Source organism: Alexandromys fortis, unplaced genomic scaffold (assembly GCF_014885135.2).
Source record: "Alexandromys fortis isolate MF-2015 unplaced genomic scaffold, M_Fortis_MF-2015_v1.1 scaffold_291, whole genome shotgun sequence".
NCBI classification, from domain to species: Eukaryota; Metazoa; Chordata; class Mammalia; order Rodentia; family Cricetidae; genus Alexandromys; species Alexandromys fortis.
In genome coordinates this window covers 1,099,581-1,119,785 of record NW_026068163.1, presented here as the reverse complement: position 1 = coordinate 1,119,785, position 20,205 = coordinate 1,099,581, and the positions used below count along the sequence as shown (strand labels likewise).

The following is a 20,205-nucleotide window of genomic DNA, read 5'->3' as shown; positions in this document are numbered from 1 at the left end:
CCTCCATCAGCACTTTCCAATTATCCCACACAGTGCTGTATGACTAACACTTTAACCACTGAGCCGGCTCACAGCTTCCTACCACGGCTTTCATTAGGTGGTTCACCGGCTCCAATGGCCATAACGACTCCCAGCTGCCCACTGCATCAAACCCTAACTCCTCCCCAGGCACCGGCAGGAAGGAACCCTCTCGTGTAGTCTCAGCTTTCATTATTCACAAACAATTAAGAAATGCAGCCATCACCTTTCTGTCATTCTCCACGAGCAGAATCCTTGCTTGTTTTTTTTTTTTTTTTAAAGATTTATTGTGCTCCTGTGTCTGTGTGAGAGTGTGTGCATGTTTGTGCGGGTGCCGAAGGACGTAAATGCCAGCGGCAGAATCCAAGGAGCTGAGGTTATGGAGGAGGGGTATGGGTGGAGTGGGGGCAGGGATGTTGTGATCCACCTTACATTGGTGCTGGGAATCAAACTCTGGTCCTCTGGAAGTGCAGCAAATGCTCTCCAGCCCTGGCTTCTCGTTTGTTTTCTTTTTCTGGTCATTTGTTTTGCTTTGGAAACAAAAACCTCACCTAGTCCAAACTGACCTTGAACTCACTAAGTAGCAGCTAAATACCTTGAACTCCCGAGTCTCCTGCCTCTACCTCCCTAATGCGGGGATTACAAATCTCTGTAAACCACAGCTGTTTGTGCTAGGCACTGGAGAATCAAAGCCAGAGTTTCCTCCTGAGTTTACAAGCCTGGCGCAGGAGGGGAACAGTTAAATAGGGCTGGCAGCCTCACCTCCCTCAGCATCTTGCTGCTCTCTCCCGCCTTCCAAGTGGAAAGGCGAGACAGGCAACCACACAGGAACAATGGTCAGCTAGGCAAACTGAGATGAGTTCTCGAAATTCCTGGCTTCCCAGAGAGGGTGGGGACTCTGGAGCCTCCAAACTTAACAGGTGCTGTTGTTGGCTGCTTCTCCACCTCTTTTTCTTTTTAATGCTTATTTGTGTGTGCACGTTCAGGTGTGTGTGTGTGTGTGCGCGCGCGCGCGTGCGCGTGCGTGCGAGAGATAGAGAGACAGACAGAGACAGTGACCACTTGTGATAATATGAGTGGAGGTCAGAGAAGCTGGGCAGTGGTGGCGCACGCCTTTAATCCCAGCACTCGAGGGAGAGGCAGGCAGATCTCTGTGAGTTTGAGGTCAGTCTGGTCTACAGAGCTAGTTCCAAGACAGGCTCCAAAGCTACAGAGAAACCCTGTCTCGAAAAACAAACAAAAAAATGCAATAAAATAAATGATAATAATAAAACACAGGGCTGGAGAGAAGGCTTTGCTGTTGAGAGCAATTCTAGAGGACCCAAGTTCAGCTCCCAGCACCCACGCCGGGAAGCTCACAACTGTGTTTAACTCCAGTTCCAGGGGATTCTACAGCTTGGCTGTCCTGGAACTCATTCTGTAGACCAGGCTGGCCTCCAACTCACAGAGATCCGCCTGCCTCTGCCTCCCGCCATCACCACCTGGCTCCCACAGCCTCTCCTTGCCTTCAAGGGTACCCACACTCACATTAGTGTGCCCGTATACATACACAGACACATGCACACACACGTAATTTAAAAACAAATGTTTAGAAAACAAAAAAATTCAGTTGTTCCTTGCCCCCAACCATTATTTAGTAATGATCACTCTAGTTTCAGTTCCCTAAAGTCAACTGTAATCCAAAAAAATTAAATGGAAAATACTCAGAAGCAAACAATTCCCCTAGATATAGTAGGGAGGGCCTTGGTCCTGCCTCGAAGCAATGTGCTAGGCTTTGTTGACTCCCCATTGGAAGCCTTAGCTCTCTGGGTAATGGATGGGAGGGGGGAGAGGGAGGAAGCAGGAGGAGGGGACTGGGTGGGAAATGGATTTGGCTTGTAAAATGAGAAAAGCTACTTTTTAAAATAAATTAAAATTAAAAAAGAAGTAAACAATTCACAAGTTCCCTGCGCATTTTTATTAAACATTTATTTGTTTACTATTGTGTGTGTGTGTGTACTTGCCATGACAGAGTGTCAGAAGACAGCTCGTGGGCATCAGCCTTTTCCTTCTGCCACGTGGGTCCAACGAATCAAACTCAGGTCAGGGCTTGGGGGCAAATGCCTTTACCCACTAAACCATCTCATTGGCCTTTTTGTTTGTTAGACAACAGTCTCACAGAGACGAGGCTGGCCTTGACCCAGCTAAGCAGAGGGAAATGATTTCCAACCCCTGAACCTCCTGCCTCCACCACCCAAAGGCTGGGCTTGCAGGTGTTCACAACCGGGAGCAGAACCCAGGGTTCCACACAGGGTAGGCAAACACTCCACCAACTGGGTTGCATCCCCAGCCCCGATTGGTGAGCTTTAAAGCGCATGCCATTCCTAAGGACTCCCCGCCCCGTCCCAAATCATCCCATTGTCCGATACTCACACATTAACCGCTTAGTAGCCATATTGGTTATCAGACTGAGCACAGTGCTTGTGTCCAAATACCCCATGTTTTGCTGAATGACCCAGAGTACAGAAGCAGGGACAGTGATAGCTTCATGGCAACACATTGTCATAATCGGTCTCTTTCATCCTTCGGGCTTTTTAATTTTTGTTCATATATATATATATATGTATATATATATACATACACACACACACACACACACACACACACACACACAGATGTGCAGGTGCCCCTGAAGGCCAGAAGTAGGTGTTGGATCCGGAGCCAATTACACAGAACTACAAGGACTCATGAGTCACCCAGCAGGGATGCTGGGAACTGAACTAGGGTCATCTCCAACTGCTGCACCTGCTCTTAACCACTAAGCCATCTCTCCAGCTCCTACTATTAGTTTTTGGCCATAGGTTCATTCTGTGCAAAATTTATAGATTAAACTTTTATGATAGGTATAGGACAACTTCAGTATGTGATTTCACACCGTCTGAGGCTTCAGGAGTCACCTGGGAGACTTGGGATGCAATCTCCCGAGGATAAAAGGTGACTGTGGTTGTAAACTTTCTGCCTAAACAAATGTGTTTTTCTTATATCCACACCTCTTTACTACAGAGAGAGGAACAAGGGAAAGGAGAGGGAAATGGAGAGACAGCACTAAAAGCTCTTGCTACAATTGATATTGTTTTCCGAGTTCACATTTAGGTGTGGTTTACATCTGTTACATTTTAATTTGGACCCGTGATTTGTTTGTTTGTTTTTGTTTGTTTTTCGAGACAGGGCTTCTCTGTAGCTTTGGAGCCTGTCCTGAAACTAGCTCTTGTAGACCAGGCTGGCCTGGAACTCACAGAGATCTGCCTGCCTCTGCCTGGGATTAAAGGCGTGCACCACCACCCATGATTTTTTTTTATTTTGTTTTGCATTGGGGGTTTGTTGTTGCTGTTTGTTTTTGTTTTGACAGAAGTGTCAACCCTGGACTGCGAACTTGCTGTATTACCAAGGATAATTTGAACTCTTGACCTTGATCTGTTTGTCTCTTCTTTCCTAACTCCAGTATTACAGGTGTATCCCATCACACCCAGGTCTATACACACACACACACACACACACACACAAACTGTATATACACACAAAAGAGTGTTGTGTCTAGTAAATTCTCACTCAGTACTTAAGTTCTATACTGTTAAGCTTTTCTGTTTTTTGAGGCAAGGTTTCTCTGTTCCTGGCTGTCCTGGAACTTGGTCTGTAGACCAGGCTGGCCTCGAACTCACAGAGATCTGCTGCCTCTGCCTGCCCACACTGCTGGGATAAAGGGATGTACCATCACCGCCCAGCTCCTTTAGTTTTTGAAGGTTACATTTAATAGATGTATTTTGCGTTGCTAGGGAGCGTGCTGTGTGGGAACGTGTACCTGCCAGGGTGCTCCATTGTGTGGATGTCAGAGGACAACTTGCAGGCGTCAGTGATTTCCTTTCCCCTTGGGCTTGGGGGAACATCTCTGTGATTGGAGTCATCGTGCCCACACTGTTTTGTTTCTCTTTGCCTAAAACAGGCTCTCTGGTAGCTTTGGGTGGTCTCCAGCATGCCACTTAGTTGAGGCTGAGCTTGAACTACAAGTCGCTCCTGTCTCTGCCTTCCAAGTGCGGGAATCACAGGTGTGCGCCACCACACCTGCCTTGTGTGTTCCGTAGCCCTGAGCTGTTCTTGTATCCCCCAGCCTCCGTTCTCTACTTCCCTCGTGCTGCCCCATCACCACCCTTTGACAGACGTTCTCCACATCAGTCATTCCCACCGTGCTCCCTCTTCAGTGCTCAACTCCCTGCATCATTCCTCCTTGCTTCTTCATAAACTCTAAAGATCGTGCAGCCACCTCTCACCCTTTTCCCGCCTTCCTCCCCCCCACAAATGCTCCAAAGCTCGAGGCCCTCATTGTCCCCCTACCCCCTCTCCCTTTCCCATCCTCCAATCAACCCTCCAAGACAGCCTTGTTACCATGACAACCGAGCTTCTGCAAAGCTGAAGTCAAGGACCTGGTTGCCATGGTTTCCGCTTCTCCGCCTCCAGCCCGGGTAGGAGGGGAGGGGGCGCTGCAGAGTTGGCGCCTGCGCAATGTAGCCGCGCGAGGCCGGGGGGCGGGGCTTGAAGCGGAGAGGGAAGGAAAAGAAAAGAATCCGACGGGGAGTGGAGCTGGCTTCTTCTACGGTGGCCGGAGAGGGACGTGCCGGGCCGGAGGCTGCAGGATGGTAGGCTGTGCAGAGAGGGAGGGGACGGGGACCCGAGGGGCGTGGGCTGTACCTGCGGGGGGTCCGGAGGGGGGCCGCCTGTAGTAGGAGTCGCCCTGTCTTCCCTGTGGTCCGCTAAGGATCCACTTCCCGGAGCGACTGGAGCGAGCCGACCTCGGGAGCTGGAAATGGCACTCGGGACAGGGGCGGGGAGAGGGGACTGGGCTGAAGGGTGGCGGGACTGTCCCGAGCAGTGGAGCGCTCGGGACACGGGGTTCGGTCCTCGCGATGCCCCCGGTCACTGCTGCAGGGAAGCCACACGGGGAGAGGGCGCCGGGGTCGCTCGGGGGCTCGCAGCTCGCCCAATCCCCTTCCCATGAGGCCCACGCTGGAGTGGGGCCCGAGGAGAGCGGTTTCCGGGTGTCTGTAGTTAACCTCCTGTCTCAGTTCCTTGACTGAACTCGCTCGGAGTTCTCGCTCGGGTGGGCTCCCGTGTGTGTGGTCGGGGAACCCAGGCTCTGGAAGACTCCCAGCTCTCCACCCTCCCCAGTCCATTTTCTTTTCCGGAACCTAGGCCTTCCGTCTTCCTGTCATAGCTGTCACCCCCTTATCTTAGCCGCACTTGGCTCCCTCGGTTCTTCACATCCCCTGTCCCCCCAACAACCCCCGCCCCTACTTTCTGGGGGCCTTTGTTCCTTTTAATTTATAACCTGTAAGCTGGAAGTGCCACACACACCCAGAGATTCCAGCCCTGGCCGTGTTCACAGTTCTCTTTGCTTGGGAATTGAGTTCAAGGTAAGGAATTAGGAGCCCCTCCAACTGGGAAGAAACTAGATCCGTGAAGCAGTGAGGACTCTCTTGCTCCTTATTCCACAGACATCCCTAGGAGAGCCATCCTGGGTGACCTACCCTCTATGAGGGACTGACTGCGTGATCTGGTGTCTGGGAAGGAAGGTCAGGCCTATGGTGCACACCTGTAACCCTGGCACTCAGGAGGTAGAAACAGGAGGATCGGAGAAAATCAAGGGCAGCCTTGGCTACATAGGGAATTGAGGTCAGCCTGAGCTACTTGAAACTCCGGCTCAAAAAAGAAAGAAAAGAGGGCTAGAGAGATGGCCCAGCTTGTGAAAGTACCAGACAACCTGAGTTCAATCCCCAGGACCCTCATGGTGGAAGGAGAGACCTGACCCACAAAAGTGATCCTCTGACACACACACGCCGCCCCCGCATGAGTACCCCTCCCCCATAGGAAATAACATTTTAAGAAACTGGAAGGAAAGCCAGCACTAGGAACCAAATGCGTGGGTAGCAGAGGGCGAGAGCTGAATATCCCTGTACCAAGTGCAGTTCGGATGTGTGTACAATGTGCAGAGAAGATTATCAACAGGCGTGGGGCTGGCACTGAGAGGCCGTGTGTCAAGGGGCTTATGGCAGGATGGGATAGAGACCCGGCATCTCTGAGACACGGGGTCTAGAAGGAACTTAGGACTGATGTCGCTGGCATCCGCTCATCATGAGGCCAGGCATCTTAATCCCCGTGGAGAACAAGATTAGGAAACAGGAGGCCAGGGAGCAGTAGCAGCCCTAGCGTGTTGTAGGGCCTACTGTGCTCCAGGTGCACCCACAAATTAGCTCATTGGAGAATTCCTTAAGGCAGGAGGGGTTCAGCCATTAAGAGCTCCTGCTGCTCCTTCAGAAGACCCAGTTCAGTTTCCATCACGCATGTCAGGCTGCTCACAGCCATCTGTAACTCCAGATTCAGCACATCCGGTGCCTCTGGCCCCCGTGGCACCCGCACTCGTGCACATCCCTGCTGTGTGGATGCGGCACACACTTACACATCATTAAAGAGAACAGAAGCGGGCTCCGTGCTTAACAGCAAGTGTTGCTCTCACAGAGGACCTGGGTGTGATTCCCGTCACCTGCATGGTGGCTCACAACCATCTGTGACCCCGGTCCTAAGGGCTCCAACAGGCATGCATGTGACTATTTCATGCTCATAAAGTAAAATAAGTCTTTAAACAATAAGAAGAGAGACAAGTCTTAAAAGAATTCTGTAAGGAAAGTAACTTTATTGTTTCTATCTTGCAGGTAAAGGAACTAAGGTTCAGGCAGATCTCTGTGAGTTCGAGGCCAGCCTGGTCTACAGAGCAAGTTCCAGGACAGCTAGAGCTGTTAACAGAGAAACCCTGTCAAAAAAAAAAAAAAAAAAAAAAAAAAAAAAAACACACACACACACACAAAAAGAGGTTCAGAGACAATTTTTTTTGTTTTGTTTTTGTTTTTCAAGACAGCGTTTCTCTGTGGTTTGGTTCCTGTCCTGGAACTAGCTCTTGTAGACCAGGCTGGTCTCGAACTCACAGAGATCTGCCTGCCTCTGCCTCCCAAGTGCTGGGATTAAAGACATGCGCCACCACCGCCCAGCTGAGGCAATTAATTTTTTTACAAAGCCAGTAAGATAGTTCAGTGGGTAAAAGCACTTGTTGCCAAGACTTGAGTATCTGAATTTGATCCCTGGAACTCACATTATAGAAGCAGAGAACCAACTCCTCAAACTGTCCTCTGAACTACACACACACACAAATAAGTGCATAAAAACCTCCTTTTTTTGTTTTTTTGTTTTTTTTTTCCTAGATAGGGTTTCTCTGAATCTTGCCAGGCAATAAAATGTTTTTACATTTATTTCTTTTGTCATATGTGTGTGGGAGGTGGCTCTGTTCTGGAATGTGGGCCACTGGTATTGAACCCAGGTCATCAGGCTTGATAGCAAGCACCTTAGCCAATTTAGCTCTCATCTTGCCAGCCCAGAACAGATTTGATTTGCTGGCGGTTGTACTCAGCTAGTGGAGCCAGGATTCGAACCCAAACCGCAGGCATAAAAATCTTTGCCTTTCTCTCAGGAGAAGCATTGTTCTCTATGCAGCTAGGGCAGAAGTGGTCGTGAATATTGCTGAGTCTGGGGCTGTGCGCTGGTGCGAGGCGAGAGGCTCTGAACCGTTCTCTGCCCCTCAGCTCTGGTCCTTCCTCCTTTCCAGATGCGATTCATGCTACTGTTCAGCCGGCAGGGGAAACTCCGGCTGCAGAAATGGTACCTGGCCACCTCCGACAAGGAGAGGAAGAAGATGGTCCGGGAGCTCATGCAGGTCGTGCTGGCTCGGAAGCCCAAGATGTGCAGCTTCCTGGAGTGGAGGGACCTCAAAGTCGTCTATAAGAGGTGATACTCCCTCGGTTTATTCTAGCTGTCCCCGGATTGCACTGGCGTTCACACTGGGTTAAAGTGGCTGAGAGAGAGTTCTGTCCCTGACGTCAGGAGGGTTCTGAGGAGCTGAGGCATCTACAGGGTGGTCATGAACGCCCTCTTCCTTTACTTTCTGAGGTCATCTGGTTGCCTCCTTGGTTTTCTGACACGTCCTCTGGCACACACCCTGAAGGCTCTCCTGCCCACGGACAGGTCCCTCCCAGCCTCCTTCACCATGCTGAGAGCTCACGCCACTTTTCCTCATGCCTACACCCACAGTCCCCTGCAGACCTTCCCAGTTCCCTCTGCTCTGAGCCTGTGAACTGGCTCAGGTCTATGCTGAGTCCAGCCAGGCAGGTCAGAGGGCACGAGGGAGAAGGAACGAATCGTGGGTGTTTCTGAAGCACGCTCACAGGAAACGTGTTATTCTCTGTGCCCGCTGGGACCATCATGTCTGTGGACAGTTAGGGGACCTCAGGCTGGCGGACAGGTTGAGCCTGGAACTCCAGGGTCCTGAAGCCAGCGCCTAACTATGCCTCATGGGCTTCCTCCCCAGATACGCCAGTCTCTATTTCTGCTGCGCCATTGAAGGTCAAGACAACGAACTGATCACACTGGAGCTGATCCACCGATACGTGGAGCTCTTGGACAAGTACTTCGGCAGCGTACGTCTCCCCGCGAACCCCCTCTTCCATGCCAGGCAGTTCCATCTTCCTGCCAAGCCCTAGGAAAGGCTCAGCCAGTCCCTGCCCTGGAAGTCTCAGTGGGGAGGTAGTGTTGGGGCACAGGAGCCATAATTAATCTCCCCTTTAAAGCTCTAAGCCTATTAGCTGTGGCCCTTAATCAGCTTGGGGGTGTACCTCAGTCAGTTGAGCTCCGGCCTCGCTGCATGAAGTAGAGGGTGGTGGCAATAGAGGGAGCCTGGCATTGAGTATAGGCAGAGACCAAGCTCTCCTTTTACAGAGGTCCCTGACCTTGGCATTGTGTCGGAATAGTTGGGAGGGAGGGAGGGAGGGAGGGAGGGAGGGAGGGAGGGAGGGAGAGAGAGAGAGAGAGAGAGAATGCGTGTGTGCGTGTGCGTGTGCGTGTGTGTGTGTGTGTGTATTTACACACAAATGTTCATGGAAAGGCCAGAGGACAAACTCATATGTTGCTCATCTGTGCCCTCCACTCTACCTTGGTGGAGTTTCTTCTTTCTCCTTTTCTCCCTTCCTTCCTTCCTTCCTTCCTTCCTTCCTTCCTTCCTTCCTTCCTTCCTTCCTTTCTTCCTTCCCCCTCCCCCCAGGGTTAAGAATACATTTTATGTATGTATGTATTTATTTATGTATTTATGTATTTATTTATTTATTTATTTAGGTTTTTTCAAGACAGGGTTTCTCTGTGTAGCTGGAACTCACTCTGTAGACCAGGCTGGGCTCAGACTCATAGAGATCCGCCTTGCCTCTGCCTCCTGTGTGCTGGGATTAAAGGTGTGCGCTACCACCGCCTGGCCCGTTTTATTGTTTGTTCATATGTGTGTGCGTGTCTGTCACATGCACGTGCCTGCAGAGGTCAGAAGAGAAGAGGAGGTCAGACTCCTGGGGCTGGAGTACGTGGGTGCAGGGGATTGACTTCAGTCCTCTGCAAGGACAGTATGTCCTCCTAACTACCGAGCCACATCTCCAGCTACAGTCTTGCTTTCGTTTTTGTGTTGAGGCAGGGTCTCTCACTGGCCCGGGACTCCTTGATTCAGCTCAGCTGGGGATCCCCCTGTCTCCACCTCCCCTGCACTGGGAGTACAAACAAGCACCATTATGTCTAGCTTTTTTTTTTTTTTTTTTTTTTTTTACATGGGTCCTGGGGACCCAACAGCTCGGGCTCGAGGCAAGCAGACGGTACATATACATACATACATACAGGCAAAACACTCATACAAAAGAAAATAAGTAAATCTAAAACATTAAAAAAATGATACACAGAACCTAACCTCTCAGATTCTGAATGAACTTGTGTGGTGTGCAGGTTGGGTCCGGACAGATAGCGCAGACCGTAGATACAGAATCAGAATGCCGCAGTAATGCAAAACACTGTTAATACGTACAAAGCCCAGCCCGGGCCCGGTGGTGGTGGCGCGCTCGGGAGGGAGAGGCAGGTGGATCTCTGTGAGTTCAAGGCCAGCGTGGTCTACACAGAGTGAGTTCTAAGACACAGGGCTACACAGAGAAGCCCTGCTTAGGCAGGGGCGGGGGAGGGGCGGGCTCTACTTGAGTTGATTTCTGTTGGTGGTGCAGGGATTGGGCCAGGCCTGTGCTCCTCCCTGTTGTTCTTTTTGTTTGTCTTTGTTTTAAGCGGTTTTTTGGGGGGGGGAGGGGAGGGTTACATTTATTTACTTGGGGATGGTAAGGCACACTCAGGAATGCGGAGGTCAAAGGACAACTTTTGAGACTCTGGTCTCTCCTTCCTCCACGTGGGTCCTGGAGATTGACCTCCAGCTTAGCAGCAAGTCCCTACCCAAAGAGCCACCTGACTGCCCTTATTGTTATCATTATTGGGGGCCGTGTTTGCCATGGCTCTGGGAAGCCCGAGAACAACCTTGTCAAGCAAATTCTCTCCTTCCACTTTTGTGTAAGTCCTAGGGTAGTCAGGCTTATGTGACAAGGGCCTTTCCCTGCCAGTCCGTCTGTCCAGCCCATTTTTTGTTTAGTTTTGAGGAGGTTGAAAGGTTCAAGACCAGGGTTTCTCTGTATAGCCGTGGCTGTCCTGGAACTAACTCTGGAAACCAGGTTGGCCTCGAACTCAGAGATCCGCCTGCCTCTGCCTCCCGCGTGCTGGGTTTAAAGGCGTGCGCCACCACAGCCTGGCTCCTGCTTTTGAGTAGCATGTGTGTGTCCTCAGCTGGTCTCCATCTCACTGTGCAACTGAGGGTGACCCTAGACTTCTGGTTCCTCCAAGTTCTGGGGTCACAGGTCTGACCGCCACACCCAGTTTATAGGGTTCTGGGAACAGACCCATTTTAAGCAAGTGTCTTAGTCACTGTTCTTGTGGCCGTGAAGAGACACTATGAGTAACGCATCTATTTCAAAAGAGAAAGCATTTAATTGGGGGCTTGCTTACAGCTTCAGAGGCTTAGTCCATTATCCTGGTGGGGAACGTGGCAGTGTGCAGGCAGGTGCTGGAGCAGTAGCTGAGAGCTAACTACAATCTGACCCACAGATAGAGAGAGACTCTGGGTTTGGCATGGGCTTTTGAAACCTCAAAACCCATCCCCAGTGACACACTTCCTCCAGTAAGGCCACACCTCTTAATCCTTCTAATCTCTCAAACAGTTCTGCTCCCTGGTGACTAAGTTCGTGTATATGAGCCTGTGGTGGCCAGTCTTACACCACCTGAGCTGTATCCCTAGACTAAGTCGATTGATTGGTTGGTTGATTTCATGTTAGACACGGCACGTAAGCCCTCACACATCAGGTACTTTATGCTCCTCTCCTCAGCCCCTTTTGTACTTTGTATTTTGAGAAAATGTCTCACTAGGTTGCCCAAGTTGACCTTGAACTCCCTCTGTAACCTAGGAGACTATCTTCTGCCTCCACTGCCTCCCGAATAGCTGAGACCAGAGACCTACACCACTCCCACAGGCCTTTTGAGGTTCTCTGGTTTGTTCTTCATCTATCCAAGGAGTCAGCATTACCGTCTCCATTTTTGGATGGGGAAACTGAGGCCCATAGACATTCCATGATGTACACAGCTAATTTTGTATTAGCAGAGATCACGTTGGGTCTTCTAAAGCAAAGACCATGATATTCTCCTCTGCCCCAGAATGCCTAAGGCGGAGACTAGCCCAGGGTCTGGCAGAAACCATGTTGGAGATTTTAAGAGACTTGGCAGTTTGTACCCATAATCCCAGCACTCCCAGGCTGAGGCAGGAGGATTAAGACCTCAAGGTCAGCCTGGGGAAAGACCAGAGTTGAGAGCTGAGGGCTGGGAGGATCTGAGAGCCACTGAAGGGACTCACTGCGGGCTGGGGATATACTCAGTTGGTAGAGTACTTGCTTGCCTTGCATGCCCGGTACCCTGTGCCACGTGGTGCGGTGTGGAGGCAGGAGAGCCAGTCTAAGATAGCTTCAGCTATATAGTGAATCCAGGGACAGCCTGGACTACATGAGACTGCAGGGGCGTAAAACAGAAGGAAGAAGGCTCGGGGACATCTTGATGCTCAGCTCTGCCTTCTCCCTCCTCTCCCAGGTGTGCGAGCTGGATATCATCTTCAACTTTGAGAAAGCCTATTTTATCCTGGATGAGTTTCTGATGGGTGGGGATGTCCAGGACACCTCCAAGAAGAGTGTGCTTAAGGCCATCGAGCAGGCTGACCTGCTGCAGGAGGTACGAGCCAGGGACAGTGAGGAGGAGGAGGAGGAGGAGGAGGAATACTGTGGCCGAGGGGACTTCCCCTCCCTCGGACACCTTGCCCGTTGACGAGTGCCCCCCCCCTCCATCATGCCCTGCTGTCTGACTTGTCCTAAGTCCGGAGCCCCTGGACCAGGAGGTGGGTGGAGCCATCTCCCACTTGCCATCCCAAGCTGTGGCCTCTTTCCAGGACCCATTTCCTTTGACTTAATGATTCTCCCGACAGTAAGGGCTGTTGAGAGAATTGGAGAGTGGGTCATGGTAGATAAGCCTTTTCTTCCTTGATTTCATATCTATTTTCTGTCTCTGCTGATGGAGCCGAGGGCCCTGATCCGTACTTGGCCTGCCTGTGTGTGTTCCTGTGTGTAACGTGACGGGGGTGTGGAGGCCAAAGGTTGAAATTGGGTCTCTTCCCACTGAACCTGGAGTTCATTCAGCCTCGCTGGTTGGCCCCTGAGCTCCAGGATCTGCCTGTCTATCCTTCCTGCCCACTCCCCCATGCCAGGCTTTTATGTGGTTGCTAGGGACCTGAACTCAGGCCTTCCTGCTCACGTGACAGTACATTAATGACAGGGCAGTCTCCACAGCCATGCCTGATCCCCACTTTTAACAACGTGTGCCCACATACACATGTATACACACATGCACGTGTAGACACACATACACACACCCCGCTGTTGCTCAGGCACCGACGGCTGTGGGGACTGTTAGCTCTCCCTGCTATCTGGCACACCCCCTCTGCCACGCTGCTGCTGAGCCTTGGTGCAGGGAGATGAGTCACCAGGGCTCTGCAGTGACAAGCAAGCCACCTTGAGCTGGCTCTGAGGAGGGGGAGAGATGGGGGCGATGGGGAGACGCGGTGGAATGAAACGAGGTAAGCTCGCTCATGTCACACCCTCACACACAGTGCCCCCTGGTCATTAAACTTCTCTTCCCGAGGACCCTGGGACCAGTGTCTTGCTGGCTTCACCACTCTAAGAGGCACAGACCAAGCGTCCATGCCACCTGCCTCCTGGGAATCAGGGTTCCTCTGCATCCTACCCCAGCCATTGGGTTCTGAAGCTGCTCCCCGAGTCCAGAGCTTTAGATTCTGGGTGGTGATGAGCTTGGCATCCACCTCTCCTCACCACTGTGGGTTCTGGGAGTGGTGTCATGAGGCCTGTGAGCCCCCCTCAACTGAGGGCTCATGGTGTTCCAGACTTGGGCTCACTTCAGCTTCTCCCCCACGTGTCTGTGCTTCCCCTGACTCTGATCCCTCCATCTTGCCCTCCCCATCTGCCCTCCCTGTGTCTCAGGAGGATGAGTCGCCCCGCAGTGTCCTGGAGGAGATGGGCCTGGCCTAGCCCCGTCAGCCAGCAGGGGACCCTGTGGAACTGGGGAGCCGAGACAAGAGGCAGCACTTGGGGGCTGTGTCTCCCACCTCTCCCCCAGGCCCCTTCTCTTGGTGGGAGCCAGCTGTTTTTCCTCGGCCACCTCACCTTCCTTGGAAGGAGCTGTGGCTCCAGCCCTTCGTTCAAACATTCCCTCCCTCCACCCTCTACCTTTCCCAGCAGGCTTTAGGAGTAGGAAGGCAGGAAAATGTGACCTGGATGGGGGCGCTAAGTGGCTTTCATTCCCTTCCTCGGAAGAACCCACGTTGACCCCAGCCATCCTCCACCCCCTGTCCTTTATTGCTGTAAATATATAAATACGTCAGGTTAAAGGGAAAAGGTTTCCAGGGCTCTTTTCTCCCCTCTGCCCCAAAACCTACCTCCACCCTTCCCCATAGCCAGCCAGAGCAGCTTCTCTGCCTGGGAGGGGATTTCCCTCTCCTGCCCCCACTTCCTGCCGGGCTCCAGTGTCCAGCCAGAGCCAGGGAAGGAACCACCAAGTTAATGTTTTTCTAACCCTGCCTCCTGGAGGGAAGGGACAGTTGGGGGAAGGGCCTGCTTTCTGGGACACTGTCCCCCTCCACTCCGGCCAAGCGGCTGCCTCTGTTTCCTTTCTTCTGGAATAAAAGGACAAGTGTTTCTGGACTTGGCTTGCCTCTGTGTTTGTTGAACCAGATTGGTGTCCACCCTGAGGTCAAGGGAAGCTTCCTGCTAGTGTCTTCCTGGGACCTGGGTCACCACAGTTAAGAAGAAAAGCTAAAAATAGAAGATGCCTAGTTGAATGACAGCTGGACAACAGGTTTGGTTGCTGTTTTGCTTTATGTTCTGGGATAATCAAACCCACGGCCTGTGTATGCCGGGCAGATACTCTGCCTCCTGAGCACTTAGACTTGTGTTTGGAGACACGGAGTGACTTGGATCTCGGGGATGAGTCTGGGATTACAAGCATGTGCCAACCACACCCCGACACAACAGATGCATTTGAAATTTCTTTAAATTTTAGAACGGGATCTCACGTAGTCTAGGCTGGCTTCAAACTCAATATGGATGGGAGGATAAACTTGTCATTTCTGATCCTCCTGCCTCTACTCTAGAAATGCTGAGGTTACAGCTGTTCAACAGCACGTTCTGTTTTACGAACTGCTTCATACGTGCTGGACAAGCACTGGGTCAACAGAGCCACATGTCCAACCACAAGAGTTGATTCTGTAATTTGCAATACTAGGGTCTCTTGCATTTGAGGTCGGTGCTCTATTGCTGAGCCACAACCAAAGCCCCAACAGATAAATTAGTGTGTCCCATGCACCGTGAAGAGGTTATTCTGGGGGGATCTAGGGCTTATCTGGAATTGACGTTTGCATGAATGTCTTGCTCTGTCTGGTGGCCCTGCCCCACACACTGCCTGTGACTACACACATACCCAGGGAAGGACAGGCCGGAAGTCGTAGGTTCTCTCTTCTGAGATGTCTGCATAGAGAATTTCCATTTTCATTTTGTTTGGGAGGGGGGGTAATTGAGAAATGATTAAAAACAAGGGTGTGGGGGTCAGCTCCTCCCCAAGTTTCTGGGAATTCAGGGAGCCATGAAGGGGAGCATGGATGACTTGGGGTGGGGGGAACCTCCCAGATACCCAATGAGGAACATCTCTCAGGTGGTACCTTTTTTCATTTGTGTTCTAGAAATTGGCTTGTCCCGGACAATTGGCTCTTTTCTTGTTTTTTTGTTTGTTTTGTTTTGTCTTTTTTTCTGACCCTTTATGAACTCAGTTTATGGGACTAGACCTAGGGGCCAAGTGCACACTAGGCAGGCACTCCTGCCAACTGAGCCCTATCCCAACCAAAGGTCTGGCCCTGTTGGAGCCCACTCTTACCTAGGTCAAAGACTAGGAATTATGGTCCAGTTTTGGCACAAGGTGGTAGTGGAAAGCAGAGATTGAGATCCTATTTTGCTCTGGTTTTTATTACATTTATTTGTTTTTGTATCCTGTGGGTGGGTGTGCCGTGGTGGGCATGTGGTAGTCAGCCCTCCCCTTCCATCATGTGGAAAGAACCCTGGTGTCACACTCTTGTCACGCGTGGCAACGTGTGCCTTTACCCACTGAACCATCCCACATAGGCATTGCCAGGTACAGCGTCACACCTTTCTCCCCGGCGGCAGCTCCGGCTTTGGTCAGAGTCCGGAACAGGTGATGCTGGCGCTTCCCTCACCGCCCCTTGGAGAGGACCACGCTGGCCCAAGGGAACCGGTGAATAACGGAAAACAAAGTCCTCTAGTAAAATAGTCCCTTTTATTTCTTAGCAAAACTATTTCCTCCGTGAGGGGTATTTACAACAGAGAAGGGCAGGAAGTGGGGAAGTTCACAGCGATTGGGGGGGAAGGGAGGCTCCGGGGTGGCCCCAAGGCTGGGAGACAGACACTTCACACGATTAATTAGAACAGGTTTTCCCGTTTGGGACCGGCAAAACTAGATGGGGACGAGGCCCCTGGAGGAAGTGGGGGTGTAAGGGGACCCGCACAAAACACCCACCCGCCTGGGATGGCCCCGGGAGTTCTGGACTGCAGACCCGTGGGAGTCTGACAGGTCCGGTCCCGACAGAACTCGGGGCGGGGTCACGTGGGGCGGGGCCGGGCGGCAGCCGAGGGGCGGAGCCGGGGCGCATGCAAACACCAAGGAGGAGGAGGAGTGACACGGAGGGGGGCGTGGTGGCGCGCCCAGCTGGGGGCGGGCGCGCATGGGCGGGGCCGGGGCGGGTCACGGGCGGCGCAGCAGCACGTGCTCGATGTAATTCTCCAGCTCCTCCTGCTCCTGCAGCCGGCGCTCCTCCGCGTCCGCCTCCTCCTGCGCGCGCCTGGCCTGGGCCTCCAGGTCGGGATGGTGGCGCGCAGGTGTCAGCGCGTGGTGGAAGTGACGGCGGCGGGAGGATGCGGGTGGCTGCAGTGTTCGCGGCCGAATGTAGTTGGGGAAGGGGTGATAGGGCCCCGGGGGAAACACCTCATCCTCCTCCCGATCCCAGGGTGGGAGCACTTCATTCCAGTCTGGCAACTCATCCCGGGCCTGGGAGGGAGGTGGGGGCGGTGGGGAGCGGACATGAGTGGGGGCTGGGGCAGCCCGGGGGGCCGGCACCGGCTCGGGAGGGGCGTTCTTCTTCCGCTTCCGTTTTTCCTCCACCTCTTCGATGATGCTGACCACATCGTCGGCTGGCAGGTGGAGTCTAGTGGACAGTTCAATGAGGCTATCGATCGTCTGCGGATCCATCTCCTCGTCGTCGTCGTCCTCTTCCCCTCCCTCCTCTGCCCCCTCTACATCCTTCTGCCGATGGCCTGGCGCCTCCTCCTGGGAGCGTTTGTCCTCGGCTCCGGCTTCCCCGTCTTCCTCCTCGGCGAACAGGAGCGAGTTCTGCCGCGCCCTCTCCGCCTCCTCTGCCTCTGCCTCTGCCTCCGCCGCCTCCTCATCCTCTTCCTCCAGCTCGTCCTCCCCACCACCGCGTCTCTCCTGCTCCGCCTCCTCCTCCCTCTCGCTCTCCCGCTCTTGCGGCGTCTCCTGCAGCCCGCGACCCCCGAGATCGCGCTGCCGGGCTCCGCCCTGCAGCAGATACTGGAGCAGCAGGTCGGAGGCGAGGTCGGCCAGCCGCTCTTCTTGCGCTGCGGCCTGCCGGGTGGCCTCCGCCTGTCTCCTCCCTGCCTCTACCTGAGCCAGCCCTTGCTGAAGGAGGCGCTCTCCAGCCTCGGAGCCGCCCAAGAGTGAGCCCTCAAGCCTGCGCACCTTGGGGAAGGGGCCACCCAGGCTTTGGTACGCCTTAGATAAGGGTGTCAAAGTCTCGCCTAGATGTGTTTTAGGGGAGGCCACCCCTTCCCCGAACTGATTGGTTTCGGGGAGGGGAGCACTTTCGGGCATTCGTGCCTGGAATTGCGAAGGGACCGGGGGTGACAGAGGAGCGCGCTCCGGGACGCGCGCCTGGAACTCTCCCCAGGAAGCGCGCCACACGCGCTCTGGCCCGGGGCTCTCCAGATTGACTCGGGTCAGCGTGTGCGTGCGGGTTTCCGTCTCTGCTGCGGTCGTCTCTTGCTGGCGCTTAGCATTGCTCGGACTGAAATCTCGAAGTTCTTGAAGCAAGGATGCTAGCGCCTCCAGCTCTTCTGAGCGGTCGTCGGCCTCGGGATCGTTGTCCTGAGTCTGAGGGCGAGGGGGTGCTGCAGCGGGCACTTGGATCTCTGGTGCCGGGAGGCTATGGGTCTGACTGCGCACGGACTCTGTCAAAAGAGCTTCTGCTGCTTCTTCGGGTGTTCCCTGCTGGGAACCTCCTGGGACCGCCGGGGGCGAGGCCGGACGGTCTAGTGCCTGCAACAGTACCGAGGCCAGCGCCCGGGGATCCACGCCCTGGAAGAGCTCTCCCTGGTCCTGAGGCTCGGAATTCCGAGCGGCTCGGACCTCTGGGATGCTGTCATCCTTTGGCCGGGACACTGCGTCCTCAGCTACCTGCTCTTTATGCTCAGAGCCGAGGGGTGGAGGATAAGCATCGGAGCGCCCGGGGGGCGCTGCTTCCAACCCCTGGATCAGTATAAGGAAGCAGAAGAGGACGGATGCCGGGAACGTGAGGGTTTTCATGACCAACGGGCTGCCAGAGACTGAAAAATAGAAAAAAAAAAAAAAGAAATAGAGAATTTCTGTAAGAATTCCCCGGTTTCTATTTCTGCATTCCCTTCCCCCACCTTTAAGCAGGAAATCCGGGGTTTCCCTCATTTCTCTAACCTTACCCGAAGAGAACACATTTAGCAGAAAACAAGAACGATGTAGCGATCTCTAGAGTCGTGCAAATGAAAAACAACGTCCGCAGTCCTCGTTCTGGGTGCCCAGTGCCTCCTGTCTCCCCCTTCCCTAAGTCATCTCTCAGCCAGCGCCCGCGTACAAGGATAAGCGGGAGGGGGGGTATCTGTTCCCTCCCCACAGGACTCCCCGGATGGTGCGTGGGCGACTTCATCAGCGACAGAAAAGCAGAGACTCCTCCATTTACCAAAGACCCTTCTCGGGGGCACCCCGCTGTGTTCTCAATACCCCACTCGGGGGAAAAAAAAACCCTCCCTTCACGCCCACGACTAAAGAGGGTTGGAGAAATGGACATCGGAGTATTTACCAGCCGGTGTCACGACGGCGGAAGGTGGAGAGGAGGGTCGGGACAGGGAGAAGATCGGGACCCGTCCGCCTTGACTCCGTCCCGCGGCGGCCGGAGTGTCAGCGATGGTCGATGCTGGCGTTCTAGGAGCTGGGCTCAGCTGGGTCAGCAACAGCTCTCTCGCTCCGGCTTCAGCACGCTGGACAGCGCCCGCGTCGCCGCCTTATAAAGGAGAGCGCGCGGGGTCACGTGGGCTCGCCCCGCCCCATTGACGTCAATGTTCATTCATGGGGAAGCGGGCGGGTGCAGGGTGGATGGTGGGTGTCCAGTGATTGGAGGATGAGCGTCGCTCCCGGCCTGCGCCTGCGCAGTGAGGCCCTCGGCTGGAGGGGCGTGCGCTAGCCGAGCTCCGGGAAATGAATGAATGAATGAATGAATGAAATGTCGAGGCGGGCGGGGCAGGGGGCTATGAATGAATGAAGGAGGGACGAGGAGAAAAGGATGAATGAATGAATGGAAGAATGAATGGAAGGGTGGGTACAGAGGAGCCAGAAGGCGGGAGGGTGGGTTACAAAGCAACTTGCGGCGCAGAGCCGGCGTTGCTGAGCAGAATAGGCTAGGAAGAGGGCACCGCCAGCAACTAACTGGGCGTCAGTAAGAGATCAATACTGGATGGGGGGACGGTAAGGGTTGGAAAGCCGGGGAGGGGGTCGAGCTCCCTACTCCGCCGCCACAGCGTGGTCTATAGGGAGCACGCCCAAGGACGGCGTGAACCTGAGAGGAGGGAGTGGATCTGCGGTGCGGAATGCCCGCCCAGGGCCAGGGCAGATGGGTGGATATTGCGGTTTGGGTAATCACCTTGGAAAGGGTCCTAGTCGGAAGAGAAAAGGGAAAGATTGACGACGTGTGTGCCTCTGGGTCGTGTCTGCTCACGATCGGTTCGTGTCTGGAGGGGGTGGGGAAAAAAGGTGTGTCTGTCCTTCTGGCCAGCGGACTCTGCTGTGCGTGTTAGGGGTCCCTGTTGTGCCCCCTTTCAATTCACCTCTCCCACATCCTTCTGCTTATTTTCCTCTCCCCCACAGCCCCCACCCAAGGACATTTGGAGGGCGAGACCAGACCAGGTGGGGAGGGGGTTGAGCAGGTGGAGAGGGTGACTCAACTCCATTTCTCTCTGCTGCTTAAAGGGGAGGTCTGAATGCGACCGGAGGGGGGTGCGCTGCCACGTCAGAGATGGACCCTCTCAGCCATCAGACCCTTAGACCGTATCTCCTGCCCAGAGGGGTTGGGGCTGGGGGCTTGAACAGCTAGAGGTTCCGGGAGTGGGGGGCGATGACGCAGAGATTGCGCAGAAAATCTATCAGCCAGCCGGGTCCGGTGAAGGGAGACCAGACGTGGGCGGAGGTGGGATGGGAGGACGGAAATGGGGAGGGGGTAGA

At 53.7% G+C, this 20,205-nt stretch overlaps 2 protein-coding genes across 3 annotated transcripts; one reads left to right on the top strand and one right to left on the bottom strand.

The window, feature by feature from the left end:
* The first annotated feature begins 4,580 nt into the window (after positions 1–4,580).
* Ap1s1 (adaptor related protein complex 1 subunit sigma 1) lies at positions 4,581–14,303 on the top strand. Of its 2 annotated transcripts, none has more exons than XM_050127888.1 (5): positions 4,581–4,688; positions 7,703–7,881; positions 8,462–8,570; positions 12,127–12,264; positions 13,584–14,303. In XM_050127888.1, the coding sequence occupies exons 1-5, from the start codon at positions 4,686–4,688 to the stop codon at positions 13,629–13,631; spliced, it is 477 nt and encodes a 158-aa protein (XP_049983845.1). In that variant the 5' UTR covers positions 4,581–4,685; the 3' UTR covers positions 13,632–14,303. The 2 variants fall into 2 exon arrangements, with proteins under 2 accessions (XP_049983845.1, XP_049983846.1); XM_050127889.1 differs by lacking the exon at positions 4,581–4,688 and adding an exon at positions 5,323–5,462.
* A 1,628-nt stretch (positions 14,304–15,931) lies between these two features.
* Vgf (VGF nerve growth factor inducible) lies at positions 15,932–18,953 on the bottom strand. Its single transcript, XM_050127873.1, has 2 exons — positions 18,791–18,953; positions 15,932–18,284 (listed from the first exon to the last, which is right to left on the bottom strand). Exon 2 carries the CDS (start codon positions 18,262–18,264, stop codon positions 16,411–16,413), a length of 1,854 nt encoding a protein of 617 aa, XP_049983830.1. The 5' UTR covers positions 18,265–18,284; positions 18,791–18,953; the 3' UTR covers positions 15,932–16,410.
* Between the last annotated feature and the right edge of the window lie 1,252 nt (positions 18,954–20,205).